Source organism: Ursus maritimus, unplaced genomic scaffold, assembly GCF_017311325.1.
Source record: "Ursus maritimus isolate PB19 unplaced genomic scaffold, ASM1731132v1 scaffold_11, whole genome shotgun sequence".
Classification (NCBI taxonomy): Eukaryota; Metazoa; Chordata; class Mammalia; order Carnivora; family Ursidae; genus Ursus; species Ursus maritimus.
The window spans coordinates 14,528,681-14,551,402 of NW_024423453.1; the positions used below are offsets into that span (position 1 = coordinate 14,528,681).

Consider the following 22,722-nt stretch of genomic DNA (forward strand, 5'->3'; position numbering starts at 1 on the left):
GGGAAAGAGGAATGGAGGGAGGAAGGAAGAAAAAAAGAAGGAAAGAAAACAAACTAATAGAAGAGACAGATATGTAAACTGCCATTAACTGTGCATAGCCATATGTCAAAGGACTTAGTTAACCACAGGAAAAGAAACCAGGAAATGGTGCTTTAATCTCTGTCCACTGAGAAGAATTAAATAAAATGTTCGTTAAATACCAGCTTAAGAAATAATAGACACATTAGTCAATTGATTATGCATTTAATTTAATATAATAAAAAGTGTGTATAGTTTTGACATAAGTCAGCCATGATGATGATACATTTAATTACTTTCTAGACTCTTGTTAAACTCCAAAAAAGGGAAGGCCACAACTCAAATCTCAGAACTCCTCTTTCATTCAGCCCTGTACCTTCTTGATGCAACAAAGCGCCACAAACAGTGGCCTACAGCTCAGTAACCAATCTTCCTTTTTTCCTTTCCCCAAGCAGTCTTTTTTGAATCATGTGAGATTTGCAAAGAGGACTAAGACACAATTAAGGATGACTAGATTAGGTTCTAAGAAACATTTTTCCTAAGGTTCTGTGAGCCAGTTTCTCAAATTCTCAGAATTTAATATACTTAGCTGAATACAGTATAATTTGTTTACTGCAATCTTTATTGAAAGATATATAAATTATAAGACAAATTTTACACCTTCTTCCGAATATTTTTTTATTCAGTGATGGAATATAGAACTTCACATTGCATTTCTGTATTGCTAAGTACTGGTTGAACCTTTTATGAGAATCTACTCATGTACTGGATGGAGTACATTTTTCTCAGAGTTACAATTTCCCTAGAAAACCCAACTTCCCTTCATAAAGAACTAAATGTAGCTAATTCTAGTGTTTTATGTTATATGCATTAAATTAACTTCACTGTGCAGTTTGTTTATTGACTATTTTAATACCAATCATTAAAAAATAATGTAAAACTCATCGTAAAATGTATCTCCAATTTTAAAAAACAAAAACAAAGCCATTTTCTTCTTTATGTTCAAACACCAAAAGAAATTCTTGCCTGGAAACGAGTGGAATGTATGCTTAATTTTAGTTGTCTAGATTTTAGATTTAACATTTAAATGTATGTATATTATTTTAATTTCCTCCTCTGATAAATGGGGTATTCATATTATTTGCTTTACTGAATCTAACAGAAATGCCCCTTCTTTTCATTATATTTTTTAGCAACTAAAGATTTTAAACTTTCTTCTTAGTTTTTACTGTATCTCTTCTTAAACCTTGTAATGATATAGTACGGTCCCAGTGTATTTAATGCAATGGTGATTAATTGTTAAATACTAATCTTTCATTATTACATGTGTTAAGTATAATTCAACAGCACCTACCAGTTCGCAGCAAATACCATCTTTCCCATGAACCTTTGCCATTTTGCTATTCTATATATCCAAGTTTCCAAGTCAGTCCAGACTGGACTTCTGGGTTCTTAGTCAATGGAGTTATCTTAATCTAAGGCTCTGATTATCTGTGGTAATAACTGTAAAAAGATCTCTGACTTAACAACAAGGTGCTGTTGGACACGCAGCTATCTGGCTAAGAGTTAGCTTACTTACACAGTAGACTGAAACCTGTACACACATACCAGTACATACTGGGCACTCACAGAGTAAAAATGTAACGCTGTGCCAGACCGAAGACTCCCGTGCACGTAGACTACAGACCAGAGTTCAGTGAAGCATTTGCCTTCTGCTATTTCAAAGGAAACAGACATAAGCTTTCTTCCAAATTGACAAGTTACCTTCAGCTAGGTGTCCCACATCAGGAGAGAAGCAACAGAGAGCAGAGGAGGCCAGGTCACCCAGCGCTCACTGAGCCCCGACTGGATGCACCGGAGCCGGCGTGGGCAGTGGGAAAACAAACACAACTGATATGGACCTTTCTTGATGAACTCAGTCCAGTAACAGAAACACATACAGAAGTAAATCATTTCTCTAAGCGAGCCCACGGATATATCACTTAGTTTGGGTTTCTATTCTGGAGGTATTGGGAACATTTTAAATTAAATAATTTTGTTTCAAATTAAAAATTTTAAATTAAATCTTAAATAGAATTTAACTTTCAATTAGTAGTAATAACAAATTTAAATTAAACATAAAATAGAAGATTCAGCACTTCTCCCAGAAGAATAATGTCACAGAACTCCTATTTTAAATTCTACTACATACTTCCACTATGACCAATCCTGTTAACAAAGGCCCCACATCAATTGGGAAACAAACATTCTCCAGCACTCCGGCTTCTCTCTGGTTGATGTCACAGAGGTGGCCTTTGCTGGCTTACAAATTAGGAAAGCATAGGAGTCTCTGAAACGATTTCTAGAGACCCTGCCTACGCACTTCCAGCGTTCCGCACTCTGAAAGACAGCTGAGAGCAGGCAGAACGTCAACATGTTCCCTAAGAAACAACTGGCCTGCACAAAACCCACGTCCCTACAAAAGCTCAACAGTGGCTAGCTGCATCCTAACGACCTTAAACCTATCTCTGAGGTTGCCAAACCACTATCTGTAATAAAGATCTCTGCACAGCACAAGACACCTTCACCGCAGGACATTTCTTATGTTTATAAAGTCGTAGCAATCTTTCCAAAGAGAAGACAGGCCACACTGCCACAGCCTGTACAATGGTGCAGTAAACAATATGCAAGTGGCCGAAGTGGACGCACGCCTCCCTGAGCATCCAGCAGGGCGCCAGGCTGCTGCTGTCATAGCTGGGGGCAGGCCCATTAGGGTCTAGTCATTTCCACATAGCAGGTTGTTCCCTGAGTGGTGATTATTTACAAACACATCTTCAACATGCTTGGCATTTATACTAGCTACCCTGAGGAGATTTTAGAAGAAATAAAACAGATTTTGCTCTGTTTTATATAGAAACAAAGCTATAGAGACAAAAACTATAAACGTGGCAGACCTGTGACAAAAATACTTGCTCACGTATATTGGCACACATAGGGACCAGGTGTTTTGCATATGCTATCTCGTTTAATTTAATCTTCACAAAATGCAATGAGGTAGGAATTATTATCATTAATTCACAAAAAGGAAGAGTTCCAAGAATATTTTTACCACCATGGAGACAGCGACTGGATCATCTTTTGAACTATAATATCGCCAGTGTTCAGCACAGGCCCTGGCACACAGCAGATGCTCGAGAGCTCTCAGCTGAATGAACGCATCAAGCGAACTGCTCAGCCAGCAAGGCTCCGAGCCAGGAATCTACTGTTTAAATTGCCTTTCTTAATAGTATCCAAACTGGGCTCAGTTCTGCATTCCTTCTGATTCTATATAAAGTGCTTATTTTGTCCACTGACTCTAACCTTTCCTCTTCCTTCTACAAAGCAAAGTTCCCTCACTGACCATTGCCAGCACCAGCCTTAAAGATGGCCCCCAATGATTCCCCACCTCCTGGGATTGACACCCTTTTCTATTCCCCTCCTCCACTGTACTGGGGTCTGTGTCTGTGTGACTAACAGCATCCCACAGCAGTAATGGTACGGTATGTCAATTCCCAAATTAGGTTATAAAAGATGGCATCTCTCTCTCTCTCGCTCACATCACTCTTGGAGAAGCAACCTGACATGTCATGAGGAGCCCTAGGTAAGTAGGTTCACATGGTAAAGGAGCCATGTGAGTAATCTTGGAAGTAGACTCCCTATCCCAATCAAGTCTTTGGAGGCTTCCAACACCCTGACACTTGATCACAACAGTCCTTGAGCTAGAACTCCAGAACGACCCAGGAAAGTTGCTCCCAAATTCTTGATCCTCAGAAAATGTATGAAATAATGAACATTTGTTGTTTTAAACTGTTAAAATTTGGGGGGAAATTTGTTACGCAGCAATAGATAACTAACACAATCACAAAAAGATACAGATAAGACAGGCTAGATGAAAATCATTCTGAAAAATAACTCAAAAGTCATGCTCCAATAAAAGTGATTCACAGAATCCTCATAGTCTAAAGGCAACAGCACCATCTGTTTTGCTGCTGGGTGAGACATGGTCACTGGGAAGCAGAACTGGTCTTCAGTGGAGGCAGTAGAAGAAACTACCTGTACGGTTTCTGGATTGAGAAGCTCAGGACGTCCCACCTACTCAAAACTTTCCCCTGCACCCAAACTGACATGCTCTGATCCTGAAATTTTACTATTATTAATTTCAAGAGATCTAAATGCTAACTTTAACAAATTTTTAACACATTAGCTAGCAGCTGAGGAGAAAGGAACCACAGGGGAAAAGAGGCAAGGACAGATACTGCCTAAGCATGACCTATGCATAAAGGAAAAGAAGGTGCAATGGTTTTGAATGAACTCGGGATAGTTTGAGAACTTAAAAAAGATCACGGAATACCTGATGTAAATAACTCTAAAATATGTTTATTTTTAAATTAAACTGTTCTGTTTCAGAAATATATAAATAGTAAGTTCAGACACATGGAAGGTTTTTAAAACCTGCATTTACTCCTTTATAAATTATCTCAACTCTAGGGTATTAGAGCTCAGAGGTTTAGAGGGTGGACAGGGAAGACAGATCACCTGGATTCAATTTCCATCCAGCTACTCTGTGTGGCCTCAGGCAAGTTACTTAAACTCTGCTTATCAGTATTCTCATTTGACAAAGGGAGGCAACAATTATAGCACCTTCCTCGCAGGATTATGGAAAGTATTAAGGTTATAATACACATAACCACTTATTAGCACATAGTAAGTATTCAGTAAGTGTTAGCTGCCATTGCCATCATCATTACTGAGGATTAACTGATATATTTCAAGGTCATCACTATACATAAGGATATTTCAATAAATACTCATTTGACCTGCCAATAAACTATGATCTGAATTAAAATAATAAGTTGGTAAGTAATACGATAATTCCTCTACTTTCCACAAGAGTATGTGGCCACAGTAGGGCTAGGATTTAACTTCATAGGACCAACTGCTTGTAATTGTACATCAGTTTAAACTTTAACCTAATGAAAGACAAATAGGATAGAAAGAAACAGAAATCGAGAAGAAACTGAATTAGAGAAAACTACAATTTGGGGTATAAATGAAAACTTCTTTTGATATTTTGGGGGTTTTTTCCTTTCTTTTTTTTTTTTTTGGTTCCTTGGTTGTTAGGTTGGGATCACTGCGGTCTGAATGCTGCATCAACACCATTTAATAAGCCTGTGGATCTCAGTGTCTTGATGACAATGGAGAAAGTCTCGTCTGTGCTTTAAAAACATTCAAGTTGCTTCTCTCCTAGGGAATCCACATCTGATCTCCCAGTTCTGCCATTTTGAAATATCACATGTCACCAAAAGACTCCAGGATAGACTGCCTAAGACTGTTCATCCTCACACAAGGCAGAGGAAGCAGAGAAAATAATATGTAATAAAATAGCTCTCCTGGTAACGGGAAAACTAAACTGACATCAGAATTGGGACAAAGCTGTGCTGACATCACAAGTTTGGCTCAATACCTAGTGCTCTCTCAACTTATTTAGGCCACCCCCACAACCTGACATCCCTCATGAGGTGTACCAAAACCCAAATGTTTTTCCATATGCTCGTTTTCCTTATAACACCAAGCTACCTTTTCATTTATGTTGATAATATACTGCAAAAAAGTCCCCGGGAAGAGATGCCTGGAAATACGTCCTTAAATATATCTCTGAAATACCCCAAGAATCCACAGTCTCAACTTTGACTGACATAATTCTGTACCTAAATCAATAATTTTCTATGAAAAGATCAGAAATTTTTAAAAGCCTGTAAAACCCTGAGTAGGTCAAATATTTTTTCAAATATTCCTTTTTTTTCCTTTGGTGTAACACAACTAATATTTAATAAGAATCACCCATTTTTTTATGGAGCCGAAGAATTCTTTTGGTTCATTTTAAGCCACATCTTTCACACTTAGAATTTTCTGGTTCAGTTGGAAATATTTTTCAGAAGTCTGAACATACAGTTTAACTAATTATTCTGAAATGTGTGCATGTGGGAAGAATTTTTTGCTTACAAGATCCTTCAATAATTCATATATTTAAATCATCATTTCCAAAGCAAATTTTCCAAAATCAAATAAATTGCAAAACTACAAGTAAACTAAGTCTCCAAAAAGGAGTTCCAAACCTCTGCCAAAACAGACCTCAAATTCTTAATCCCTTGTCCAAAAAAATTGGACCAAGTATTGACGTTTTCCACCAAGCAAGCCACATAGCCACAAATGTTTCTCATTTACTCCACTCCTGGGACATACAGCTCAAATAAAAAATTTCCTGAATACCCCAAATTTCAGATACAATTTGGAATGTAAGTGATTCATAATGTTATGCAGGAAACATTATGATCTTCTCCTACCAACTCAGTGTTTCTGGAATGCAGCCCTCAGGAGATTATCCCAACGAATCAGAAGGCTGACATCACCGTCAGCCCTGCGACCCAACTATTATGTCCTCTGCCCCTAGCTCAGATGTGATTTTGAACCCTGAACGATCTGCTACTCCAGCTACCGTTCAAGTAAAACAGACGTTCACCAAGGGAGCTAACAAAGATCCATACTGTGCTCCGTGGCAAGAAACATGGTTAGAGTGCACTCAACCCCCCTCTAAGGAAAGGCCAAAACAACGTTAAAAGGAATTAAAGGCACTGTCATCACTTCTGCACCCAAAGACTCTCCCAGTGGCCTCTGAACAGATTCTAATTAAATTCGAGGATGAAACTTCCCAGAGCCTCTAGTTAGCTTATGAATCCTATTCTAGTCCCACCCTGCTTCACCTTCTTTTAAATCAAATAATAATTTCTGGGGGTGTCAAAGTTGCAACAGTCATCCCTTGTAGATTCCTCCTCTCTTTCAAGGAACGCAGAACAGGTGACCTAGCGGAAGAAGAGCACTGTAGTGTAAGTCTTAGCAACTGCCGTCACCAAAAAAGAGAGCCATGCAGGTGGTCCCATATAACGAAATACATAAATAGGGCAGAGAGTCGCGAATGTGGGTAAGAGAAGATGGAGATAAACACCTACTGACAGAGTGGTCCGTTACCTAAAGGGATCATTACAAGCAAAACATACCGTGAAAGGGAACTCTTCAACAAGGCTTATCTGAGAGAGCCTGACACAAAACTCGAAGCTGAGTACGCAACACCTTGGAAGCCTGGGCCAATGGAGAGAGTTTCGGACGCTACAGAAATAACAGCCAATAGGAAGAAACATCTCAAACAAAAGGCATCTGAGCAAAGGTTAAAGTTATTATTTAAGCACAAGGAGAAAAGAATCTAGTTTCAATAGAATAACATTCTCTAAAACACAGTAATAAAGAAAGAACACAAAACAATGGGTTTGCCTAAAGTAAATTTCATGGGTCTGTAGGTTTTTTGATAGTGGTAATATTCACAAGGAAATCCTAAAACTGAGTCTGTAGATTAAAATTATGAGGTAACTGGAGATGCTGTGAGATGACTGCATTAGGAAACCACAAAAAAAATATAAAATACTTGAAAAAAAGTTAATGTCTACACATTTAAAAAGATCAGCTGAAATCTGTGGTTGGATCAATGTATGTCATGAATAATCTAAAATATGGCTCGAATATCTATAACTGCCAAAAGATCCTGTTTTCCATCCCAACCTAGCCTGTTGGTAAGAGGCATCTGTCATTTATCCAGACAAAGACTTATTTGTACTGAAATCCAATACTTATTTATACTGAAAAAATTTGGTTAGCTAATAACATCAGGAAATGGAATATTCTAGATGACTCTCTTTTCTGGTTACTTTAAAAACACCTAATTCTGTGCATTTTCCCTCTTGTGACTGTTGGTTTTACACTCAGAATTAAATGAAATCAGCATAACCCTCGGCAAAATATTAAACTTAGAGTTCTTCTGATCTGAGTAAAAGACATGATGTTTATGAAGCTTATAGAACAGTACACATGGTAAATACTTAAGAAAATATTAGTTCCCTTATTCTTTTCCTTCTCTCTTACTTCTGCCAACCATAGGTTTGCTTCTTCTTTTGCAGTTTAGGAACCAGGAGCTGTGTTTTCACATGCAATCAGCCAATTTCCCAAAAGAATGCAATATACCTTTGTTCTGTTAATCATCTGATCAAAGAGTTTTAACTAGAGGACCCCTCTAAAAACTTATTGCCTTAATTTTTTCTCTTCTTGGCTTAATTTCTATTGAGGAATCACCTAAGTTCAACTCATAGTTTCTCTCAGAGCCCAATGTTATGTGCAGCACTATACTAGGATACAGGGATACAGAATTCAATAAAATATGGATCCTACTTAGGATGGTGAATTTTACATGTTACCTTGACTGGGCCACGAGACTCCCAAACAGTTGTTCAAACATCATTCTGGGTGCTTCTGTGATGGTGTTTTGGTATGAAATTTATATTTAAATAGATGGACTTGAGTAAAGTAAATCATCCTCCATAGTGTGGGTGAGCCTCATCCAATCAGTTGAAGGCCTGAACAGAACAACAGGGTGATCCTCCCCCAAATAAGAGAATTCTCCTGCTTGATGACCTTCATACTGGAATATCTGCTCTTCCAGCCTAACAGTGTGTGAAGTGGGACATTGGTTCTTCCTTGTTCTACAGCAGCCCGTGGCCTCAAGACTCAAAATGGGACGTTAGCTCTGCAGAGTTTGGATCTGGCCAGCCTCCTCCATAACCATATTCCTTAGAATAAATCTCCTCCTCCATAATCCAATTCCTTAGAATAAATCTCTCTATGTATATATAGATACAGCTACAGCTATAGATATATAGATCCTGTTGGTTCTGTTTCTCTGGAAAATCCTGACTAATACACAATCTTCAAGGAGCTCAAAATCTAGCCATGGGGATATACCCCAGTAAACTTTCTCCATGAAGCCTTTCCCAAACAATAACACAGAATATTGTACTATGAGCCAAATAAACCGTCAAATAAAGAAACTATCAATAAATGTTCACTGAATGAATTAAAAGTACTTGAAAATAAAATCTGCCAAGGACAGTATCAGACCATGAAATTCATTCCCTCAAGAATTTTCATCAAGAGAGTGATCTGGTGTCAATTTACAACAAGACTTGCCCCTTTCCTGCATATGCTGAATAGATGAGATTTCCCTGCTTTATAAGTTAGTTACTGTTATTTGAAGCAGGTCATTGGGAGTCAACTTAAAACAGGGAGTGCAGTTATAAATTAGTTCATTGCCCTCACAGTGCATAGTACAAATAAGAAGCAAATAAGCTCACTTGAATGGCAGCCAAGTTCTTCTGCTCCTGAGATGGCGCCTCATGAACAAAGCGAAGCCAGTTGGAGTGTCGTGGGTTGGTAGCATCCAAAATGTATAGAACTTCTCCCTTACTCCCACGAACCTGAAACATAAAAAGCTCCTGAGTTTGTACTTGAAGTCAGTATTAGTCATGCTAAACATATCAAGGGTAGGATAAGATATTTTCTCATAAATATATACCTTCTTATTGACAGGTGTTGAATAGATGCTGGATTAACATCCATTCTTCCCCTTAAACATATGTACAAATAGAGCCTCCTATTTTATTTGGCAGATGTCTAGATGACTCACAATTGCAAGCAACTCTCAGAAACATCCTGTGTTGATAGCTCTTTTCTGGTTAAAATTATTTGTTTGTAGGTATATTTTAATATATGTGTTGCAACTGCAATCACTCAGGGGATAACCGTAATTGCAACCTGTCCCCCTTTTTCCACAAAGGAGGGTTTACTGCTTGGTTCCCAGTTGAGGGGGGTGGAGCTGGAGCAATCCCTTCAATTTCTCTCTCCACCTGTTTACTGAATCATTTCCATATGAGGAGAACTTGCTAATGAAACCAGTGGAAGCTGACATCCACTGAGCCACATTTTCACATTTTTAACTAGTTGATGAATAAAACAGGTTCCATTTTGTCTTTTCATGGCCTGCTCATAGTTTGCTGAGGACGGTGGGCCCTCTGCCTTTTGTTTCATGCCATAAATCGTCCTGGTCAGACCCATTCAAGATTCAGATGGAGGGAGGGAGGGAGGTGACTGCCAAAGGAGTGGGTAGTCCATTGGACATTCTTGAATCCAAGTTGCTTCAAACAGAACTTCTCCGAAGCCCCGGCACTGTACGTTATCAGGCACTGCTCAGTTTAATAATGCATATATCAATCTCCATCCAACTCACTATGTGTTTATATTCAACTGGAGTCCAGGAGAGGAGGAAAGAAGGAATGAGTGATTAGCACTTCAGATCTCTAACACCAAGTAACACAAATATAAGAACATAAATTCACCTTTGCAGACTTGGAGTGGGGATAAACAAATTCTACATTTCCAAAATTTTATTTAATTAATAAAGCACAACCAGGCTACTAAGGTATGTATTTTCATGATACATTTGGACAATCATGCATTCACTGGACATAATTTATTGAGTTCCTACCACGTGCCAGGTACAGCTTCAGGCACTGGGAATCTTTCCGTGAGCAAGACAAATGAAGCTGGACGTCGCAGCACTTCAGAACACACAAGCATAGAATATAACTTCAGGTAAAGAGAAGAGCTGTGAAGACAACTAATGCAGAGTGGGAACAAGCAGAGTGAGGAGAGCCAAGCAATCTCAGAGGAGATGGTCAAGCATAGCCTGTCTGAAACGAGGTGACCTGAGAAGAGCTCTAAAGAAGGCAGGCACTGGCCGGGGGCCAGTGAAGGGCTGGAGAGAGTGTGCCCAGACAGAGGGAACAGCCCAGAAAAGGCAAATAGAAGGGCCCTGGAAGTGAAACAGAAGGAGCCACGGAGAAAACGAGGGCATTGAGAGCAGACAGACGGCACAGGCCCAGTCACACACTGACGTCCAGATTAGGAAGCCATCTACACAGGTCATGTTACCCCCGAAAACTTACATAGAAAAATCTGCTACACTCACTACAAAAACTTATATGTCAGGATTTTAGCATATATTGTCCAGAAAACATAGTTTGCCTGCTCCTACTACCTTATATATTCACTGCCGTGTTTCTCAAACAAGTCCTGATTTCTTCAGTGCCAAAGGATTCTCAATAATCCTTTAAAAATCTCGCTAATGAAACACCAGACCTCACTGAGGAGGAATTTAATTTTTGATATTGTAATTGCTAAAAGAAGAACTTAGGAGTATAAACACCTACTATTTATCTCTCACATGTTTAGGTGTGAAGCTACGGGAATTTGTAACTTCTCACTAAAAAACCCCTCATGCTGAGAAGATCTCCTTTAGGAGGCACTAGAAAACTGTACCATGTTCCTACTTGCCCCTCAAGGCGGAACCCTCACTGCCCACTGACAGATAGAAAGGACCCTCTATAAGTCTCTTCAAAGAGGACATCAACTCACCTTCCTTTAGGCAGAGTAAATAAATAATTTTAAATTTTGGGGTATAAAGTCTCCTTTCCTGGTTCCTCCACGGCGACAGTAACAAAACTGTTTATATTGACAAACAGCTAAATTAAGCAGAATGAACGGCAATGCCATTAGACACTTGAAAGAAAAATGTTCTCAGCACCACAATTTAAAACCTCCAACTGCTAGGCAGAAGCTAGACTCTAGCAGTAGAAGGAATACCCCAAGGCAGAGTCCCAAATCCTGGGAGAGGAATGATAAAGACAGGAGCTGGAGGCAAGGACTGTGATAAGTAAGCTACACATTGAAAGTCTGGGAATACAAACGTCCTGACCTTGCGGCTTCCAAGACCTTGGGGCGGACAGATCAAGAGCCACAGGTGCAGAGCGGGCCCTCTCTTCTTCCACCTCTGCCCCAGGGTAACCCCTAGACTGATTATAATACATTTGCATTATGGGTACAACCTCCCTTCCCCCCAGGGAGAAGGCTGCCAAGAAGGTTCTGGCACAAAGCTCATAGGGTCAAACTCCCCCTCCCAACCTGTGGGAGGAGTTTCCCAAAAGACTAGAAGCAGCTTCCTTTAGAGACCACCCCACTGGAAGTCAGAGCTCCATCCCACCCAGAGAGACCCAATAATACCCAATCTCAAAACAACCTAGGGGCTGGGTTCCACCTCTCAGAATCTGCCCCCTCCCACCTTGAGGGTGTACGTTCCCTTTAATGAACTGCTTTGTGCTTGCTACTTTCCTGCTGGCTGTCTTTATTGGAGTGCAGATCCCCACGTAAATCTTCTGGGGAATCCCAGGACTGAGACCTCCATTCACACAACAGACTCTCACTCACCCATAACACCACTACTGTTGAAATCCACACAATCCAGCCAATTTTNNGTAGGGAAACACCAATGGCTCTGTCAGTGACATATCTCAGTTTGACAGGATAGCACTACTTACAGAAACTAGTCAATGGCCCTTCTAAGTCACACATTCATCGCCTGGTATTAAGTACAGTGTGTATCAGATGGGCTTGACATTTGGAATTCTTTCTTCAAAGATGTGAAATATAACAAAGATTTCTCTGATTTATAGTAAGCACATTTTGCCAGGGGCGTTGTTTGTTCTTCGTATATTTCAGCTTTCTCCCAGGCCCTTTGGCTCCAACTATGTCCAATTATTCAGTATTAGTGACTCATTTCCAGTCCATTAGATGTAAGCACTCTCTCGTTGCCTATTACCTTCTTACATCATATTACAGCTTAAAAGACAAGCACAATTTAATTTCATATTAAAATTCTGGTGAAATCTGTCACTTTCAATACATCCAAATTTATTTTTTTTAAGATTTTATTTTTATTTATTTATTTGTCAGAGAGAGAGAAAGAGCACAAGCAGGGGGAGTGGCAGGCAGAGGGTGAAGCAGGGTCCCCGCTGAGCAAGGAGTCAGATGTGGGACTCCATCCGAGGACCCTGGGATTATGACCTGAACAGAAGGCAGACACTTAACCGACTGAGCCACCCAGGCGTCCCTCAATACATCCAAATTTAGATATTGATTCACTTTTACTTCTATTCTCATAACAATTCGTAGTCGAAATAATTTTTTTGGTCATTAACAGACCACTGCCCGTTTATTTTGTTCTAAATACCCTTACCCAAATGACTTTTAAGTTCGTCCGCAATCTTTGCAGGCTACCTGTCTTCTCCAACTTTCCAATGCCTCATTCCCCTATCCCGGTCTTCAACACTTCACTGAAACTCTTAGATAATCTGCACACATGACTTGCATCTTCCCACCCTAACCACAGCATTCTCCTCATGAAATATCTAAAAGAGACATTCAAAGATAATCTAAGCCATCCTTCCACTCCAGAGAAACCAAGTAAAAACTCTCCAGACAGATGGCTACCATTAAAGTCTCCATTTATCTATTTTTAATTTGATACTGAACCCTGAGGTAATAAATTGAACATCTTTAAAGTCTAACAAATAAAGAAGATATTCCTCTTAGTATCATGTTCCAGCATCTAACTAAGCTCTGAAGCCAAAGTGTATTTTTTTTCCTGTCAAAACTGGTCTTCCAAATACCATCATCTTTTCTTTGAATTTTCACGAAAATGAAATGTATTGGTTACTGTCCTACTGAGGATCTCCTTCTGCATGCCTGGGGGCCTGTAATGAAGTGAATGGTCTCTTCCTGCAGCAAAAACCATCTCAATCCCAAACCCTGTCTGATTTGCACAGACTTCCTAAGCCAGTTACACAAAAAAAAAAAAAATTAGCTAAGGTGGGGAAGGGAAAAGAAACCCTCATATAAAAACGAAAACATTCACACTTCCATATAGGTGTTTATATGTTTCTGAATTTGCCACTTAATAGTAAATGTAAATTGTAACTGTGTAGGAATTTGGCAGGTTCTAGCCTCTGTTAAACGCTACGGACATCACTTTTGAAGTGTCCAAGAGAACATGCCACTGTGGATCTGTCCCTTTTTTCAGACCAAAGATGAGTAGTACTAAATGTTAAGTCACACTGGATTTTGTCTTCCCACCCAGTAAAAAACGGAAGAAATCACACACACACACAAAAAGATTCAGCTCAGCGAGAAAAAATCCTAACTTGTTTTTTTTTTTTAAGATTTTATTTATTTATTTGACAGAGAGTACAAGTGAGAGAGCACAAGCAGGGGGAGAGGCAGAGGGCAGAAAGAGAAGGCTCCCCACTGAGCAGGGAGCCTGACACGGGGCTCCATCCCAGGACCCAGAGATCATGATCTGAGCCAAAGGCAGACATTTGACCAACTGAGCCACCCCAGTGCCCCCTAACTTACAAATAAAAGGAAAAAACTGGCAATAGGTAACCAGTACAAATTTCTTTCCTTATATTTAATTGTTTTTCTGTGTTAAATTGGGTCACCTATTTATTATTTGGATAGTTAATTTTCACAAGAAAAAAATCTACAGTGTTATTTATTATTCTCCTTCTCTATTATTCTGAATGCCTGGGAAATTTTTTTACTCACTATCTAATAGGAGATCAGTCATATTTGCCATCAGACATGGCAAAATGTAACCAATAGAATTTTATTTAACATATGGTAAAATTTAATGGCAGTGAAGTACAGTCAGTTTCAAAATATATAGTAATAATGTCCTTAAAAAGAAGTCACAGTATGTTATATGATTAATTTATTAAATAAAATATATTTCCTTTCCTATTTTTCAACAAGGCTTTTCAAAGAAGCTAGTTTTAAGCACTAAGATTTAAGGTATGCTATCAGAAAGAACGAGTTCTCAACATTTGCTACAACATGGACGGCACTGGAGGAGATAATGCTAAGTGAAATAAGTCAAGCAGAGAAAGACAACTATCATATGATTTCTCTCATCTATGGAACATAAGAACTAGGATGATCGGTAGGGGAAGAAAGGGATAAAGAAAGGGGGGTAATCAGAAGGGGGAATGAAACATGAGAGACTATGGACTATGAGAAACAAACTGAGGGCCTCAGAGGGGAGGGTGGGGTGGGGGAATGGGATAGACCGGTGATGGGTAGTAAGGAGGGCACATATTGCATGGTGCACTGGGTGTTATACACAACTAATGAATCATCAAGCCTTACATCGGAAACCAGGGATGTACTGTATGGTGACTAACATAATATAATAAAAAATCATTTTAAAAAAAAAAGATTTAAGGTATGGATATCTTTAGAGTTTACAATGTCATCATATTTTTATATTTAAATTACAGGCATTTTTTTTTTCTGTTTTTAACTGATGTTAGGCCAGATGCCCTGCCTTCCGTGTCTAATTAAACAGATTTCAGGATATCTTTGGAAGCACAGAAAACAAGTTTGCTCATGTAATCAGTTCAGACACCACAACATTGTCAGATTTATTTTTTTTTAAGAAATTTCTGTATTTATTTGAGAGAGAGAATAAGAGAGATCACAGAGGGAGAGGGAAAAGCAGACTCGCCACTGCTGAGCAGGCAATCCAATGTGGGGCTCAATCCCAGGACCCTGAGATCATGACCTGAGCCAAAGGCAGACACAACCGACTGAGCCACCCAGGAGCCCCACTTTGTCAGATTTAAACCAAAGAGAGACACACTTTCAGAAATCAGCAAGGATTGTCACTAGGAAACTAATGATTTATGGTTTCTAAACAAAGGGCATGGGGTTTTTTTCTGTTGATTTTTCAAAGGATTCTGTTTAAAATTCTTGCTTGTTTTGGGCTTATACAGACCCACACACAGAGACACACACATACACACACATATCACTGTGGCATATCTGCTTATATCTCCCCCGCCCCGCGCAAACTATCTAATCTCCCTGACCATGGATTCCCCCATCTTCAGATGGAAAAGCAGACAGAGAGAAAACAGACTTTTACAGATCCCAGTCTCTTTAACTGAACAGCATTCAGAATATAATGCACAGGAAGTTAAATGACTTAAAAGGATTGATGTGAAAAATCAAGTCTGTTTTTCATTACAAATAATTAGTGCCCTAAATATGTCAAGCTGAAAGGAACGTCAGAAAAGTATTCTGGCTTGGGGAAAATGCTGGACTAGGAATCAAAAAGCGAGGTGTTACGTAAGCTCTGACTATCACTTCGGGTGAGTCATTCCCTCTCACAGAGCTGAGCCACGGTGTCCTGACCTCCAAAACGGGGGTGATAGTCCCTGCCTCATGACCTCAGAGAAACTGCGCGAGCATTGAATGAAGTAAGATGCAGGACAGCACTGTATACCGATGGATATCTGCAATCACAAAATATTAGGAAACAGAGGCTGACGGTGGCTAACAGACACCCTCAACACAAACGCTGCTTTCCAATGGCACAGCTGGAAATACAGGCACCATTTTTCTGCAACGCTAACTTCTTCCAAGGAACAAACATGAATGACACCTTACATAGCATGATTCACATCCAAACACATATTCAAATAGCCTTTGCCTGAACACCTGAAGTAAGAGCAGGTGCCTTGAGAAGGTAGTAGCAAATCCAGATCCCATTTCAGCTCAATCGACACTCTAACCTCCGGCCAAAGTGGTACATGTTGCTCTATGACCAACCGCCATCAACTCCATCCAGGCCTGTTCTCTTCAGTAGTTTTAATTTTTCTTACACACATGGACCTCCAAATTTCTAAAGGCAAGAGTCCCTCCTTCTCTTTATTTTCTCTTCTACAAGACAAGTAACACTTTCCTTGTCTGATATGATTTAGGTTCTTTCACTGTCCTGGTTGTCCTCTATGGATGCTCCTGAATCTGTCAAAGCTCTCTTCACCCAGGACATAAAATGGCACACAAAGGGCCATATGACCCATGATCTGGGCGTCAGGGCTACTTACGCAACTTAAAATCACAAGGCTTTTTCGGCTCCATATCTTACACTTGACTGATTTGCCTTTATAATCAACTAACCTGTATCAAGCACATTCACGAGATACGGTCAGACACAAAGGCAAGTTTCACGGAGCAACTTGGTCAAGTTTACGTAGGTAAGTACATCCTATCTATATTGGGCAACTGACCATTCTGGGTTAGAAACTTTTTATTTGGTGATGGTCTCAATAAATATTTTATTCACCAGAAGCTCAGCTAATGTGTCTTTTTTAAAAAACTGCCATTGTCTTTATTTCCTTTTTAAAGTTCAAAAATATTTTATAAGAGTAATGAGAGACTTAATGTTAAACTTTTAAAAGCACTCCTTTTTTGAGTCTTCCTTGCCTTCCAAGGTATCTTGAAAATTGATCTATTTTTTTAAAAGAAGGAATAACTAACAAACTGAAAGACATAGTCAAAAGTGCATCAGCTTTTCCAGAGTAAATTTATGAGACAGCCTCCACAGCCATTGTCCCTTTCTATAGTTTTACAAACATGTTCAGGTATTCAGATTTCAGTGACATTTTTGGATAGACAAGTGTTTTAAGCATAAAGAATAAAGCAGGGGCACCTGGGTGGCTCAGTCGGTTGAGCGTCTGACTCTTGATTTCAGCTCAGGTCAGGATCTCAGGGTGGTAAGATCCAGCCCCGGGTCGGGCTGGGTCCTGGGTATGGAGCCTGTTTGGGTTTCTCTCTCTCCCTCTCCCTCTGCCCATCCCCCCCCCACTCAGTCTGTAAATAAATAAATAAACAAATAAAATCTTTAAAAAAAAAAGACTAAGGTAAATTCAGCTGACATTAGCTTCTTATACCCATTGCTTTAGGGGTTTTCTGTGAAGAATATGCAAGGGTTAGTGTGTGAATACTGTGGCATCTATTTTGACTACTTAGTGGCTTGTCTACTTTTTGATTTTCTTCAGTATCATAAGGCAGATGACATCTCTATAAGTGTTATTTCACTAACAACTTAGAAAACCATATTAATAAAGTCAATATGTCTCCTGACAGTTTGGTAACATCCATCAGATCTATCAGAAACAATTCACAAAACTTCAAGTCTAAGTAGTTTTATGAGACTACAGTGTTACCCAATTGTTTAATATAGATTTGAAACTTACACAGACTTAAAGCCTTGAAGTCAACTTCTGGAGAACATTCTCTATGGCATATTAAAAGGGTACACAAAGTGTGCCAAACAATAATAAGCAAATTTGAGTAGCAAAATTCCAATCATCAGACATGAAATCATTGGAAATGGTTGTGTAAAAAACAATGATAATTTCCAAGATCCAGAGATCACAGTTTTGATGGCATTTTTAGAATAAGATGCTTTGTATCTGAAACTTCAGGCAAAGGTATGGAAACACTGAATGCCAAAGAGCAGAGTGCAGTCCACACAGAGAAAAAAATGAAAAAAAAAAATCTACTTTTCCTTTGATCCTCATCTTCTAACCCATGTTCCACTGCTATAGTCATCATGTTTTCAGATTTTTTTCTAAAGTACATGGTTTTTCTACAGGCAATTAAAATTAAATCTACCCAAGCCATTTAAATGAATTATATTCTCTTCATTGACATCTTTAAAATGTACATGGTTAACACAGACCAAATGAGTTATCTTCGCATAAGAATGAACCTAAGATAATAAATGTTTCCCAATTACTAAAGTTTATCCTTTCCCTTCTCATAATTCTGTGATGAACGAATTCTAAAAAGTGACATTTATCAGTAAACAACATTTATTAAATAACATTTACTGTACATTTCTTTATCAGTTATTTTAAAATGTACTATGAAAGGCACAAATGAAAGTCTAGAGGACAGTTCCTTTCCTCAACATCTTCAGTATTAATGAGGAAACAGAAAACAAATATTTCTTTAACTCACAAAGCAATGTGCTGATTATTATAAGGTGATATATATATGAACTTCATTCATTCCAAAAGCATTTAGTGCCCATGGGTGTAAAGTAACATACAGTGCCAGGTCCTAAGAATGGACAAACATGAAAAATCAGTGTCGGAGCAGAGAAGAGTACATTACAGAAAGCTTCCAATCAAGAAGATGTGCAAAAAGAATAAACTTTCCAGGCCTGAGACCGTCAGGCTTAGAAAGTCTGCCTTTAAGACTGGTCCTTGGCTGGCATGTGGGAACTCGGGTTCTCAGACTGTCCCTAGTCTACTCTGGTGGACAAGGTGGTTCACTGTACCTAGACTGTACAAACAATTTAGTTTATGCTTAACACCTGCTTTTCTTCTAAAAATCTGGGATTTTGTTACATGCAAGACAGAAAATACCTACAAGTCCCTAATAAAAACCTTGGGTACGAAATTTCTAATGGGCTTCCTTGTACAGAAATATCGCATGTGTGTGGCTGCATTTTCATTACTGAGAGAAGTGTATGCTCTGTGTGACCACTCATGGGAGGGAGAGTGCATAAGGAAATCCACACATGGGTTTTTCTAGACTCTACCTGTGCCTTTCCTCCTTATGATCTGACCATATAACCTTACTAGGTCACCGCAATAAATCTTAGCCATAAGTAAAACTATATGCTGAATCCCATGAATGCTTCTAGTGAATCTCTAAATGTGGGGGTGGTCTTGGTGACCCCCCACACATAATGAGTTCAGTCCAGGTGCTGAATGAATGGGATACAAATTTGTCAACAGAAGAGGCAGAAGGTCATTTCAAAATCAACAGAGTTTCACTGCACACATATTTAACTTACACAAATTAAACTACATCTGCTCAACCAAAGGAAATAGGAAATGAGGGAAAAAATCAAAGAAAGAAAACAAATTTAAATAGTAAGGACCATTCCTTTTCATGGCCCACAATTTTAATTATATGAGATTCTTGCCTTGAGAACTGGTTTCAGAACCTAAGCCCTGCATAAGATATGACTGCACTATAGAAAAAATTATACCAACAATTGATTCTCATGTGAATCAATAGGTTCTGGAAGGAAGTCATGGCTTTAAAAATAAAAGCAACAAGTAACTGCAAAATAATACCTGGGTATAATCTACTTATGAAATTGATGTGAAGTACAGTCTAAGGAAAGTTGCAAATACTCCAAAACTGTAAGCCTGGGTGATCAGGAGTTGACACTAACAGGAATTGAAAAGCCAATGTCTACATGAAGGAAACAAGAAACAGGAAGTGATACGCCCTAGCATTCAGCTTGGGAACTTTCATATATAAAAAGAAGACCTAAAAAGAAATGTCCTTTTGGAATTAAAAACCAGACTTCAGGAGAGAATGAAAAATGAGTGGTAAATGTTGATTTAGAAGCCTTGAACATTGATACCTAATATCTGAAAAATAGAGTATAGAAGGAGAAAATCTGACAGACTAACCTTCTAGAAGCTTTGACTCCAAAGCAGACAAAACCATACCAAAAGGCATGTTTCAGGTAACTACAGGAAGGAATAGAAACACAAAATGTAAATAATATATATATGTTATATGCAACAAAGAGGAAAGTAGACAATTCTCAAATCTTCCTTCCACACATCTAGCCTATTAGGTTGGTTGGCCCATCACTCAACTCTCCATCTTTGAATCATATAGTGACACAGTGGAAAGATGGCAAAATATGACCCTCACATATAATTCACAGAAGGCCCTTGTATGTCACAGAACAGTATCAGTAAGGGTGGTTTGCAGCATACCACCTGAGTTAAGGAGTGTTCAGAAAAAGAAGGCTTCTCCAAGAAGCTGATCTTGACTTGCTCCTGAGACATTTAGGTTCCTCACTCAAAATTTCTAGCTAAAGCTCTTACTTCCTATCATCCAAACATAAACAGAAGAACTGGCTCAAAAGGGGCCATACATCTATGTTGTACATGCTTCTCTCTTACTGTAGCTCATTTTCAAGAATTCTGCCAAAAGTCTTGCGTTGCCAGGAGGCAGGATCACTGGAATTGGAATATCTTCCCCTTACAGACCAAGCTGCATCTGGCACTAGTACTGCTCTGGCAACAAAAGGCCTGGCAAGGAATGCTGTCCAAACCTTGAACACAAATATTGCAGTAAAGGATGCTTTCTGATAGAAAGAAAGAAAGAAAGAAAGAAAGAAAGAAAGAAAGAAAGAAAGAAAGAAAGGGAGAAAGAAAAGAAAAGAAAAGAAAAGAAAAGAAAAAAAGAAAAGAAAAGAGAAAAGAGAAAAGAAAAAGAAAAGAAGAAAAAAGAAAAGAAAAGAAAAGAAAAGAAAAAAGAAAAGAAGAGAAAAGAAAAGAAAAGAAAAGAAAAAACCGAGCTGGGGCTTTCCCCTTGATCAGATTTTCTTGCAGCTGTTGTTACATGTCCAAGGGCCCAGGGAGTCGGTGGAACTAAGAACTCATCCTGGAGGGGAGCCCTTCAGAAAAGGACTCAAGCATTCTAAGGGATCTTTCAAGAATTGTGGTCCCTTCCAGAAACTGGGCCATTTGGGTGGAGCCCTCTGACTCTACCACTCAGGCCTCTCAGGCCGCACTCTCCAATCTCCTCACCTCTGAGGCCAGTTCATGGATTATTTAAGAACATGGGCGGACACTGAAATTATTCAATCTGCCGTTGCCAGTTCAACCCAGACATCAACCCTGCTCTGACTCTGTATCGTAAAATCCTAAAATTGCATTTTTGATTTGTTTCTCCCATTGGACAATCTCTCATTCCCAGCCTAGTCCGTAAGTGACTGCACTCCTGCCCAGCTTGCTTTACACCCTGTGTAGTCCTTCTAGTGGCTGGCTTCTTTTTCCTCAATCTCAATCTTCTTTTGACAGAGTTGTAGCCCTGCACTGCTGGATTGCCCCAGGCCAGATGAAGGCCAGTCCCATCCTGCCAGCTGGAACTCCTTGGTCCCCTACATGCCATCAGTCCCACTTCTCTGGGATGCATAACCAGAATGGTGGATTATACTCCCCGGCATTAATTTAGACCCTCCTCATAGACCGATCTCCTGGATTCTCATGTGCCCTTGAACCGAAATCTTACTCAAACCCAGCTGCTTCTGGCTCAGATGCTCATATCTCCTGGCCAACAGCATCCACCAGGACCATCACCTGGTCCAGACTTCCCTCGTCTGACCCACCCTCACCTCCAGCAAAGCTTCCTAAACTTTTCTTACAGCATTTTCATAATGGAGTATTTTTCCACATTGATTCAAAATCTATCTTCAAATTCATCCTTCACCCTGCCATCAGAGTTCTCTTTGTAATTCACACATCTTCTCATACGAGGGCTGTTTAAAAGCTGCCCATTGCCTGTCGAATGTCCAAACTCCTTAGCAAGACATACAAGGTCTTCACATGCTGACTTCCTCTCACCTCAGCTCGAGCCACTCTATCCTCTTCCCACTGCACTGAGGTCTCAGCGTGAGCACCTGACAATTAGCTTTTCTGACTGTAATGTAAATGCCTGACATTAAGATCTGACTGCCTTGGCATCTACTTCAAAGACCTCCATCTTGAATGAAGATATTGACAGCCACATAGCTAAAGAGCCTGGCTGCCCCACTCATAAAGTTCCCTTTTTAGACCTCTGGTTGACATAGATAACTGACCTTCTGACCACTTGTTTTTCCCTTCCCCTGCTTTAATCCCCACCCACTCTTATGTTTTAAATTCACCAATAAAGAGTGAACCCACAAAAACCTAGACACCCCACACTCAACTCCAATTAAGGCAGAACCGCAGGTCCACGCTCTTTCACACACACTCTCTCTCTCTCCATGACCTCACCATGTGGCCCTAGGCATGCCATGCACCCTCCAGGACCCATAAGTAATAAACATTTTTTTCAAAATTCCCTGATAGTTGTTGCTGAGGTTCATCTTGCAATCATAGTAAGAACCACAAGGACCAGTCCAGCCACAACATTGTCCCCGGTAGGGGAAATGTCTCTGGGGGCTAGCCAAAAAGTAGCATGGACCCAGGTGAGTGCCCCCGG

The 22,722-nt window shown here is 39.5% G+C and overlaps 1 protein-coding gene across 2 annotated transcripts in view; it reads right to left on the bottom strand.

Moving 5' to 3' along the window:
- Positions 1–22,722, bottom strand: part of PRDM5 (PR/SET domain 5) — a 193,630-nt gene that overhangs the window by 119,918 nt on the left and 50,990 nt on the right. For both annotated transcript variants that reach the window (XM_040626276.1, XM_040626278.1), the window contains exon 3: positions 9,270–9,392. In XM_040626276.1, the coding sequence (XP_040482210.1) occupies positions 9,270–9,392 (123 nt within the window). The remainder of the gene's footprint in view (positions 1–9,269; positions 9,393–22,722) is intronic.